The sequence below is a fragment of the Mycetomoellerius zeteki genome, unplaced genomic scaffold (genome assembly GCF_001594055.1).
Source record: "Mycetomoellerius zeteki isolate Tzet28-1 unplaced genomic scaffold, Tzet1.0 scaffold105, whole genome shotgun sequence".
Classification (NCBI taxonomy): Eukaryota; Metazoa; Arthropoda; class Insecta; order Hymenoptera; family Formicidae; genus Mycetomoellerius; species Mycetomoellerius zeteki.
Window position 1 is genome coordinate 2,218,795 of NW_017255965.1, and position 12,133 is coordinate 2,230,927.

Here is a 12,133-nt window from a genome sequence, read left to right on the forward strand (position 1 = left end):
ATTGGCTATCATTGACCATCAGGTATTATTGTCATATCTGCCTATATATATTACGCATGAATCATTACATATTTAAAACAGACAATTCGCGGTATACTATTAGTGCTCAAGAGAGGGAGAAATCACCCTTCTTTTCTTCCCCTCTCACGCAACGAAATTCACGAAAAACAATAACGAATATTACATACACTAAAATAACAACACGTTTTTATACACTTGTAAGATTTATCTAAAAACACTTTATCTCGACATTAAAACAACATATTTTTTATACTTGTACATAATTTATAATAAATTTTAAATAATTAATAAGATATATTTTGTTTATTTGATTAACTATAAATTGTCATTTTTGTATAGGTAATTTGTTATATATGCTAGATATTATATAATTACGTATATTCTATCTTTTTGCACAATTACGAATAGTTTTGATTTATTTAGGTTGTGATAAATTTTTCACATATATTGTCACATCCGTGATTTCAGAAATCCGTGTAATACTTATAATATTATTATCATATTGCTAAAACATGAATATTGCTAATAACACATAAATTATTATAAAAACTTTCAATTATTATACAAATAACATTTTGTTCACGTAGGAGTTCTCTTTCCTTCCAATTTTTATATAATCTCTATATTTCGAAATTTTCCTGAAAGTCCGGAGACTGACTGACTATAGATTATACATAGTTAATTTATCTACCTCCGCACGAATCAATGCATATTTAAAGTAGACAATTCGCAGTTATATTATCGGCAGTGAGGGAAAAGTGACTCTTTGTTTTTTTCTTTTACCTTGCAACAAATTTGAGAAAAAAATACGACAAATATATTTGCGATCTGTGCTGATAGTATGATAAAAATATTTAATGAATACAATTTTATTGATCAGTTGCGCTGAGGGATATACCTGTTTAATGTTTTAGATTTTTCTTTCTACCTTTCAGTCTCGGGCAGATATTCTGTGATGTATAGTTTCCATCAAAATATAAACTATATTTCACCGAACAGTCCATCAAAGATAAATACACATTTGGTTGAAGCATATTTCTTTTGTCTTACCGAAGATTTTCATTCTGTTATCTGTCACATATTTTGACGAACTTATTCATGCGGGCAAGAATAAAAAGAATATACGAAAAAAACGGTATTGAAGTATGTAAAAATTTAGTTCGATACCCATCTGTAAATAATTTTATCGAACTGTTAAAATAATTATATAGGATGTTCAAGCTTGTTGTCAGAATATCGAAGTTTTTTGCAGTATTGCTCATTATACTTGAGTTTCTTACATAATTATTTTGATGATCTAACAAAATTATTTTCAGATTTGTATATCTAGCTAAATTTTTAAATATTTTAGCAAAATCGTTTTTTTTTTCATACAGAAAATTATGGATCGTCAGAATCCGCTTAATCGGACGGCAAAATTTATACTCACTTTGAGCGGTGTTTGGCCAGGCGCATCATGTGTTCTATTTTTGAGAACGTTATTCATCGTTTCAGTGATAATTATTCAGTACTGTCACTACCGTTATTTTATGATACGTATGCATTCGGCCACACTTTGGGAATTCATGGACATCCTGCCTGTCGTTATGGCACATTCCAAAATGCTTTTTAAATGCTTTGTGTTTTGGTTAAATCAGCGGTAAGTAACATATATATGCAAAATTGAAAAAAAGATTTATAAAAGTATTCCATTAAATTTTGCTGATTGGAATACGTGAAGGGTTGGTTTACATATATTACATTCAGGAATAATAAATATCTAAAACATGGTCACAGCACGAAAATTAAGATTGCTTTAAGATCGACAATATGATCGGCGAACACCACCATTCATAGAAAATTCATCGAAGTCTTGACAATAATGCAAGAGGATTGGAGTGATTGCGCTAATAACGATATCAGCTTGCATGAGACAGCAAGCAAAGCGAAAACATCGGAACGTATTACAAACTTAATACTCATTCTTCATACAATGACAGTTTCTGGCCATGGCATCGGTGTCATCCTGGCCAATGTCGACGTCACCGATAACACGACCTCGGAATTACGTTTTTTCACTAAAATAGAAGTTCCTTTTGACATAAATACGCAACGCACATATAGATGTATTTTAATAATAGAATTCTTTTTCTTGATGATGTGGTCCTGGTCGTCTGGTGCAATGAATTCTTTGTTAATAATTCTAGTAAGTTGTGGATGTGTAAATGATATTCAAGATCGCGAAAATAATTTAAACAATTTTTAAATTTTTTAATTTGTAACTACATTGTATATCATTTAAAAGCTCGATGCACATGGCAGATACAAAAATTGGAATAAACTATGCTATTTAAATTATTTACTATTTCCGTGGATCTTGATAATATTATTCTGTACAATATCCATTTTTGCAGTTTGTACAACTTGTAGTCACGGATTCTGATTAATTCCATAGGCAATGGGATCTTTATTTTCAGACCTTTCATACAGCTGGCCAAATCGATATTGTGCGTTACTGGTTAACGCAACTTGTATCCTCCGAGGATGAAAGTAAAGATGAATCAGTCGCCATCGCAACGACTAAAATTATTTATAAGCATAAAAAGATTATACGTTTATCAGAATATATCGAAAGTCTTTTTACGTATATTGCGCTGGTGCTATTTGTGTCAAACTCGATAATGATTTGTTTGCTAGCGTTCCTTGTCGTAACGGTAAGTAAGATTATTAAATATAAACTTATAGTGTTTCTCTTAATATAATTGCAAATAATATAATATTAAATATTAACTTATTTATTAATATTTAAATTTGTTTTATATATTTAATTTTTTTTTATTAATTACATTTACTTAATAAAATATATGTTGTAATGAAATGTAATAATTAAATATATTATTATATTTAATAATAATACATTTGTATATTACTAGTATTATATTAGTGTTATATTTAATACTAACTAGTGTTATATTTGATAATTTTTCTCACACCATTGTTGCACAATATCACAGGCAATCGGTAGCTCCAACGCGTCAGAGCAATTAGTGAAATCTTTTTTGTTTTACTTTATAACGAACCTCGAAGCATATATGTTTTGCTATGCTGGAGAATATTTGCAAAACAAGGTTAGCAATAAAATTTATTTTAAAAATATTAATATTTACCGTAGAATGTTAATAAATAACAATATATTGTATTTAATTAAAAAAGCTGTTACAAAGAGAATACTAAAGCATTAAAAATTTTTCTATTATTTCAATCTTTATAGAGTAGAGAAATCGGTTTTGCGGCATACAGCTGTGCATGGTACAATATGAAATCTAAAGATAGTCGTGTCCTGTTATTTGTTATACTAAGATCACAAAAGCCACTGACGCTTACAGCTGGAAAAATGATGGAACTATCCTTACAATCTTTTACAAGTGTAAGATTTATATTTATACATAAAAATGTCGTCTTCACGACAAAAAGTATTTTTTAGTAATATTAAAAACAAAATATTGAATTCTCTAATACAATATTCTTCTAGATTATGAATGCTTCGGGATCATATCTATCGGTATTATTGGCAATGCAATAAACTAGAACGTCAATTTTTTTTAACAAAAAAGTGTTATGACTCAGGTAACAAGATATTAAAGGTGCCATTTTAAATGTCAAAATAATGATAAATAACATTAGCTTATTACCTGGGGAATTATTTATATGTTAGTAATTCTAGGAATTCACATTTTGTAATATAGTATATTTATATTTCTCCAAATATAAATTTAGTACAATAATCTAATTCGCGTCTTTTCTTAAATTACAATACATCGTATAACGTAGTCAGATTTTATATTAATTACAAAAATCATGGATTTATTCCTTGCACAATTTAAGGATAAAATGTTAAAATATTTTATTATCTCTGCGAAAGAATCTCCTTTTGCACGATAAATATATATAACGATATGCACATATCAATATTATTTTAATAGAAAGTTCTTAATAGAGAGATTTATCTGTATTAGATAAAAATTTTTCACATAATAGAGAAAAATAATTAGAATTATATGCAACTTTATATATAAAACCAGAGTAATTATGTTTCAAGAATCGGCATTTTTGCCGCGTGACGTTAACATCGCGAATTAATGTGATACAATACTAAGACAATAAAATCAATAGTTACATCGCCAACGCATCGGCACTGCCACCAGTTGTTTCTTATGAAACATTATCGTCCATTTACTAGCCAGTAGATGATTTCTAGGAAAAGCTGTAATACTGCGATGGACAAAAATTGTCGACATTCTCTTGTAGGACGGACGATACGTGTACCTCTCCACATGTATCATTACATATTTAACATACGCACTTCATAGCTGCATTGTCAGTACCCGAGGCGGGTGAAGAATATCTTATTTATTCTCATTTTTTTTTCACAAAGTTTCAAGGAAACATGACGGATGTATTTGAGACTTGCACGCACAATAAAAATATTTCATGAGCAACTTTCATTGGTTGATTTGCCAGAGGTGCACCCACAGCTCATCAGTCTTTACGCAGAGTGTCCAATGATATACATTGTGCTGTTATTGGGAGATATATCTCTAAATTCTTTAATTTTCTCAAAAATTCTCCATTAACAATTCTTACTCTATTAAATATTTTCTAATGCGTTTGCCTGAACAAACCGAGTGCAAAAATAAATAAAGGGTTATGACTCGCAAGAGCACAATTAACCGCGTAGTGTTTCTTATGCTTCCTTGGTGTGGCATCGGTTCAGGCAGAATAATTATTTTAATCAGCAGATTATTTTGGATTATTACAATAGGATTTATTGGACTGTGTCATTGTCTCTATTTTTCGACGCATTTAAATGTGCAGAATTTTTTTAACTTGGTAGATTGCTTATGCAGCTTCTTAGCACACGCGAAAGTAATCACTAAACTCATTGCGTTTTGGGTGAATCAACAGTAAGTAAAGCGAATGTGCAATGTTATTTAAATAAAAAATTTGTCATTGTCATTTATAATTTCATTATTGATGTATAAATATTAATTAAGGTATATGCAATTATTAAGATCAAAAGCCTAATATTGCATTAAAAAATTACAAATCCCTTTTTATAATTATCTTTTTGCGCTTATTTAATTTTTTATTATTACTTAATTTTGTGGAAAAAAAAGAAAATTACAAAAATATGTAAGACAAAATTTCGCTGCAAAAAGACAGTGATGGTCAATATTGTTTCGGAGATGAAATAAAAATACGGTTCACTGTGACGCGATGAATAGGACTTTTATTTGAATTCGACAGCATGATCGAGGAACAATCGTCCACAGAAAATTCGTGGAGACTTTGACGTTAATCACGGACGACTGGAGTGATTGCGCTAAAAATGATGTCGGCATGCGCGTGATGACAGACAAGGCAAAAATATCGGATCGTATCACTAATATGATATTCATCCTTCACACGATGACGATTACTGCGTATTGCATAGGACCTATCATCGCTGATGTCGATATTACAGATAAAATCGAGTTGCCACTTATCAACAAAGTAAAGCTTCCCTTCAGCGTTAATACGCAGCAAATGTATAGAGTAGTGTTAATCATAGAATTTATCCACATGATTCTTACAAATTGGGCATCTGGTGTTATAAATATCATATTTTTAGCTATGGTAAGTTATAATTGCATAAGTAGTTATAACTAAAAATATATAATTATAATATTTTGAAATTTTGTGTCGTCCTTTTCGTCGAATAATATATCTATATATTCATATTTTGCTTTTTAATGTCAAAAACATAACTCTACAAAATTAAAGACCGATTCCGTGAAATATGTTATCTGTATAAGATGTTTTGTTAAATATATTTTTGGAAATTATATTTATAAAAATTGCTGATATTTTGTTTCATTCTTCTACATAAACTATTGATGTTTGATTATTTTTACACGTACTAAAAAAATTTTAATTAAAAATTGAATCTTCTCTTTCAGATTATACATGTAGGTGGACAAATGGATGTTCTGCAACGTTGGTTGGCAGAATTTATTCCTAAAGAAATCGAAAATGAGCAAAAATCAGTCGTTATCACGACAAACGAGATTATTCTGAAGCATCAAAAAATTATTCAATTTTCAGAAAATATTGAGAGCTTGTACACGTACATTGCGTTATTGTTATTCGCATCAAACACAATATTAATGTGCTCGCTGGGTTTTCTTATCGTAACCGTAAGTACAATAGTTACTCTGTGGAAAGAAATTTGTATATTCTGTAAAAATAAATTTTGATTATATTCGGGCATTAAATAATGCATAATGCTATTATATCTTCTTTATTTTCTCAGGCTCTTGGTACTGACGATGTCGTGGAGCAGATGATGAAATGTCTTTTATTTTTCATGTCAACAAATCTGGAGGCATTCATATTTTGTTACGCCGGAGAATATTTAAATAGTAAGGTCAGTGATGAAAAGTAATTACTATAACAATAAAAAAAATTATTAATGACAACGTAGATCATTTTATGTATTTTTTTTTATAAAAGAAGACATAGAATTAAATTTTATTATTAAAGTAATATTACAAAGCATCTTTGTTACTTTTACTTTCATAGAGCAAAGAGATCGGATTTGCAACGTACAATTGTGCATGGTACAATTTGAAATCTAAAGATAGTCGCATTTTGTTACTTATAATATTAAGATCACAGAAACAATTGACGCTAACAGCTGGCAAGATAATGGATCTCACCTTAGAATCCTTTACAAGTGTAAGATTTAAGCAGAATAGAAAATTTTGATAGTTAACTCTATCACTATTGAACAATATATATTCACTATTTACTAGACAAAATTCTTTTTTATCAGTGCATTTTGATATAAAAATATTTTATTCGTAATAGCAATATTCTATTTAAATATCAATTCCTAATGTATAAACAACATTGTTATAGATTATGAATGCTTCGGGGTCCTACCTATCAGTGTTGTTGGCGATGCAATAAACATCACGTTCATCTCAACAATCTTTAATCAATAGTCGTGAAGCGGGTACAGAGAGAGAGACATGTAAATATCTTCACTAGTTATATATTAACACAAATTGTAATATTGCGTGTTTTGCTAAATATTATTCTATGAGATAAAGATAATTTACGATAAAGATAATTTTATTAATGAAATATGATACATGAAGTTATGGTAAACTATACAGTTCTCTGTTTAAAAGTGCTATAGCATCTCGGTTTTTTATGGACAGACAAAATCGTGGATCTTTCTTCAAATCGATTTCGCAATGTAGAAGATACACACAAAGATAGATATATAAATACGCAGTAATTTAATTTTCTCTCATTTTCTTATTCTCTGTCATCCTCCAAACTTTAAAATATTTTCGAAGCTCACTGAGTATGACTCGCAGTCGAATATACCGTACCTATGTCCACGCACATCATTGCTTATTTAAAGAGAGCAATTTGCGTTATCGGTTCTCGGAGAAAGAGAGAAATGACCCCACCTGTTTCCTCCTTTTTATTAAAATTGTCAGAATCCACAACAAATATATGAGCAGTTTACATAGAATACGGTAAAAATATTTAATGAGCTATTTCCATTGGTCGACAGTTCAAGGGTAAATTCGTGTGATGACCACTTAGGAACGCACAGTCTTTACATATGCAGCAATTGTGTGATGTACGTCAGTCCATCGAAACGTACGTCTGGCAGAAGTACATGATCAAATTCATTGTATTTTCTTTTACTTCGTTAAAGGATTTGTTATACATTTTTGTGCTCGCCCTCGTATAGAAAAAGAAGTAAACAGAATATTATGATCCATAAAAGAACGATTGATCGCACACTAGAAGTTATTTGCACTTTGTACGGAATATGGCCAGATTCGCGCATTCCGTTTGGCAAACTATTTTGGATTATTATAACAATAATTATGGAGTTCTACCATTGTCGTTATTTTTTTATACATTTTAATTCCGATGAACTTTCCAATTTGATGGATTGTTTGAGTAGCTTTATGTCATATATGAAATTCACGATCAAGGTTATTGTGCTTTGGTTAAACCAACGGTAAGTATAATGATTGACGTAAATAATGATATAAATAATGATATAAATAATGATATAAATTGTTTATAATCAAATGACAGTTAAGTGACGTGTGACGTATTTTTAAACAATTAATATGACGAAAGAAAATCTATAATTAATTGATTTAATCAATTACATTTTGTGTTAATTAATTAAATCACATTTTGTATTAATTAATCAAATCACATTTTAAGATATGATTGCGTTTAGTAACTACATGTATATTTACATGTGTTTAATATTGCTTTGCATTTCCATTTAATTAAAAAGAATGTAAAAAGCGTGGAAACTGGTTCGAGAAAATTGGAGCATATTATTAGAACTGTCCAGTAACATTTGGGAGATGATAATTTTTTAAGAACTTGAAAATGATCTTTTTTGTGATCGATAGGATAATCGACGAACTAAATCATCCACAGAAAATTCAACAAAACTTTGGAATTGATGATGGAAGACTGGGATAGTTGTGCCAACAATGAAATCTACATGCATGAAATGATACGCAAGGCAAAATTGTCGAATCGCATTAATTTCGTGATAGTACTTCTTCAAATATTCAGTGCTTTTACATACTGCATAAATATCATCTTGACTGACGTTGATGTCACCGATCCCACATCTGAGTTGTTGTACACAAAATGGAACTTCCTTTTGACGTGAACACAGAAAGAACTTACAAAATAATCTTATTAATGCAAATTGTGATTTGTACCATGACAAGCATAGGTACTGGTGCTATAAATTCTATACTTGTAATATTGGTAAGTTAAGGAACATAAGCAATTATCACGAACGATAGTTGTAACGATACCAACTATAAAAGAAATAAATCATCTAACGATATTGAAATCTGAGCAGAGCTTTTGTGTGTAAATAAATATGTGTTACTACCAAAATTGCAGCAACTGTGTCCGCATTTGTTGGCAAGTTGATGCCTTCACGACATGACAATTTTAAGTAGCAACTTGCCAGCAACTTACCGACAACTTTAAAATTTTCATTATCAAAATTTATGCTGTTGCCGTCATGTTGTTATAATAATCTATAAAATCATGCAATGCAATCATATTACTGACAACGCGAGGTAATGCTACTAAATTGCCATTAAACCGCTAGCAATACATATATACACATCGTTGTCTGCTACAATGTCGGTATATTTGAAATCATTGAAGACGAATATACAGCAAGTTGCCAGTATCATAAGCAGATTTGTACGATTTTGTTGGGACACGCTTGATTATCTGAGTTATACTTAAAGAAGATTGAGAATTATAATTTTAATATAAGCGACGGATTTCTTATTTTCAGGTTTTACATGTAGGCGGTCAAATGAATATCCTGTGTTACTGTTTGATGAATTTCGGAACTAAGGAAAGTGGAAAGAAGCACCAATCAATCACAACGGATGAAATCATTCGGAGACATCAGAAAATTATTAATTTCTCAAAGAATGTAGAAAAACTGTTCACGTACATAGCATTCGTGCTATTTATGGTTAACTCGATATTGATTTGTTCATTGGCGTTTGTTATCGTAAGCGTGAGTAAAAGATTGAGGTTAAAATATTATGTATTAATAATTACTGCTTGTCGCTTGCTAAGAAGCGCACGACTACTTTAATTAATTTCCTCGTATTTTATAACAGAGGTATGTAAATAAAGGCAACTATTTTTATAATTGCATAACAAAATAACGATTTTTTTCATGTATAGGCAATTGGTACACCCGATGCAATGGAGCAGTAAGATCGATTCTATTTTTCGCTGGGACAAATCTAGAAGCGTTTGTATATTGCTTTGCTGGAGAATATCTGAACAACAAGGTTAGCGATAAAATGACTTTTATAATGATGATTACAAATGATGCTAAATTTCGTTAAATTAAAATATTTGAAAAATAAATTATCATTAGACTAAAAAAATTTTTATAAAACGTACTGAAAAGCTTTCTCATTATTTCCATCTTACTAGAGTAAAGCGATTGGAAACGCAGCATATAATAACCGCATGATATAACTTGAAACCTGAGGATAGCCGTATCTTATCATTTATAATATTAAGATCGCAAAAGCAACTAACGCTCACTGTTGGAAAAATGGCTGATCTCTCCTTAGAATATTTTACAAGTATAAGAATTATGCGTAGAATATAAATTAATTTTGCACATTATTCGGATGTATAATGTTTTACAACAAGTGCGAGAATATTTGGGAAATAATTCTAAATGATAAAATAAGACAGACATTGAGAATAACAAAATTGTGGTGAATTATCTTTTAAATACAGATGTTTAAATATAGACGTGCTTTAGACATCTTTACGTAAATAATTAAAATTTATTTACAGATTCTATTAGTTTAAGATTTCTACAATAGATGTCTATTGAACATAAAAAATTTAATTTATGATATTATTTCAGTAGTTTAGCTGTGTTTGTAAAGTCCGGAAAAATTTCGGTGCGTAGTGAATATGACTACAAATATGATATATATGCAAGTACATATATAGTATATATATAATTCACATTTTTTGAATTATTTAAAAGCAATTAAGATCTAACTTCGACCGGCATTAGGCCTTTAATATATAATATTATTAGTAAAATCATAATCTTATTATTCTTGATTTTCGTCTTATTTGATTTGTGATATATTATTTCAGTAGTTTAGTTATAATATCACAAGTCTATTACAGTCACTTCTTATTAAATTTTCTTCCACCTGTTGCCGAACATCCTGCATATAACAAATATTTTATATATACATGTATATAAAGTTTTTTTATAAAATATGTATTAACTTTTCTTATTCTTAGAACTGGCTAACTTATTCAAATTTTTTGCATTTAATTAATTTCAAATTTTACGACATTGTTTAAAATGTGCTTGTTTGTGATCATTTGATATCTGTTACAAATTTATAATTATGTATAAAGATAGTTTTTACTTGTAAAACAAAGTGACACTGTCATGAATGCTTCGGGATCATATTTATCAGTGATGTTGGCGATGCAATAAACGTTATGTCCGTCTCGTCGATCTTCTCAGCTGGTATTTATAAAACACACAGATAATGTGCAAATTACATTACGTTAGTTCAAAAACACACGCAATGCAAATCATTTTCCAAAAATATTTGGAGTAATTTAGAAAAAGCATGATACGAAATTTAAACTGCGATCTGAAACTCTGAAATGTAATATACACATAGTTAAAGTTAGGCAAAGCAAATTCGAAACAGATCGATATTTCTCAAATAAATAGGTATCTTTTAGTATTGACACTGTTAAATGGTTTTATACGATATCGTGTGACATACATAACATGCCCCAGTTTTATTCCATAATGAACTACTTACTTTTATATTCATCAGTCGATATCCATAGGTTTTTAATTAATCTCTCGCAAATATCGCTACACCAATGCACATTCAGATATTGCGTACACAAAAAAACATACACGTCTCGTAGCATCGCAATACAGTTTTCTGTTTCTTCGTCAAAGTCTTTTCACCCTCTAGATTTCAAAAACTTTTCAAAGGATCCCTTCTAAGCTCGATTTGCCATCGCACATACGTCGCCCCGCCTATACGTCCGTTTGTATCGTTGCATGTTTAAGGCAAACAGTTTGTGATCACCAGTGTACGAAAGAGGGAGAGAGAGAGAGAGAGAGAGAGGGGAGAGAATTAATTCTGCCTATAGCTTTCTTTTATCAAAGTGAGGAGGAGCAGCGGCATTACATTGGTGGTCATGGTACGATAAAAATATTTAATGAGTAACTTCTATTGGTTGTTGGCTTAGGGGTGCACCTGTGTAATGACCTCTTACGACCTCCCAGTCTTCACTTCGATATTTGTTGATATAACATCAAGTTGTAGACAGAAAATATATATTTAATGAAACTATATTTTTTTATTTCTTTTTGAACGTATTCTTGCCTACTATATACACGGTGTGACAATAAAATTCGGTGAATATTCTTATATTCAATTTGTAAACGCATGCAGCCAGTTGCGGCATCGTA

At 30.1% G+C, this 12,133-nt stretch overlaps 2 protein-coding genes and 1 pseudogene across 2 annotated transcripts; all 3 read left to right on the forward strand.

Moving 5' to 3' along the window:
* Window positions 1-1,882: 1,882 nt before the first annotated feature.
* Window positions 1,883-3,583, forward strand: LOC108722139 (odorant receptor 4-like). The gene is made up of 5 exons (XM_018447090.1): window positions 1,883-2,206; window positions 2,478-2,714; window positions 3,015-3,128; window positions 3,272-3,427; window positions 3,533-3,583. Exons 1-5 carry the CDS (start codon window positions 1,883-1,885, stop codon window positions 3,581-3,583), a joined length of 882 nt encoding a protein of 293 aa, XP_018302592.1.
* Window positions 3,584-4,707: 1,124 nt separating this feature from the next.
* On the forward strand, window positions 4,708-7,011 carry LOC108721335 (odorant receptor 4-like). Its single transcript, XM_018445844.1, has 6 exons — window positions 4,708-4,964; window positions 5,334-5,676; window positions 6,000-6,236; window positions 6,353-6,466; window positions 6,622-6,777; window positions 6,961-7,011. Exons 1-6 carry the CDS (start codon window positions 4,708-4,710, stop codon window positions 7,009-7,011), a joined length of 1,158 nt encoding a protein of 385 aa, XP_018301346.1.
* Window positions 7,012-8,557: 1,546 nt separating this feature from the next.
* Window positions 8,558-11,128, forward strand: LOC108721342 (odorant receptor 4-like; annotated as a pseudogene).
* Window positions 11,129-12,133: the final 1,005 nt, after the last annotated feature.

Excerpts from the sequence above, each read along its gene's own strand:
- LOC108722139 (XM_018447090.1), top strand. The coding sequence starts at position 1,883 with ATGCAAGAGGATTGGAGTGATTGCGCTAATAACGATATCAGCTTGCAT. Across the intron at positions 3,129-3,271 it reads GAGAATATTTGCAAAACAAG|AGTAGAGAAATCGGTTTTGC; the intron begins GTTAGCAATAAA and ends CAATCTTTATAG. Across the intron at positions 3,428-3,532 it reads CCTTACAATCTTTTACAAGT|ATTATGAATGCTTCGGGATC; the intron begins GTAAGATTTATA and ends ATATTCTTCTAG.
- LOC108721335 (XM_018445844.1), top strand. The coding sequence starts at position 4,708 with ATGACTCGCAAGAGCACAATTAACCGCGTAGTGTTTCTTATGCTTCCT. Across the intron at positions 6,467-6,621 it reads GAGAATATTTAAATAGTAAG|AGCAAAGAGATCGGATTTGC; the intron begins GTCAGTGATGAA and ends TTACTTTCATAG. Across the intron at positions 6,778-6,960 it reads CCTTAGAATCCTTTACAAGT|ATTATGAATGCTTCGGGGTC; the intron begins GTAAGATTTAAG and ends ACATTGTTATAG.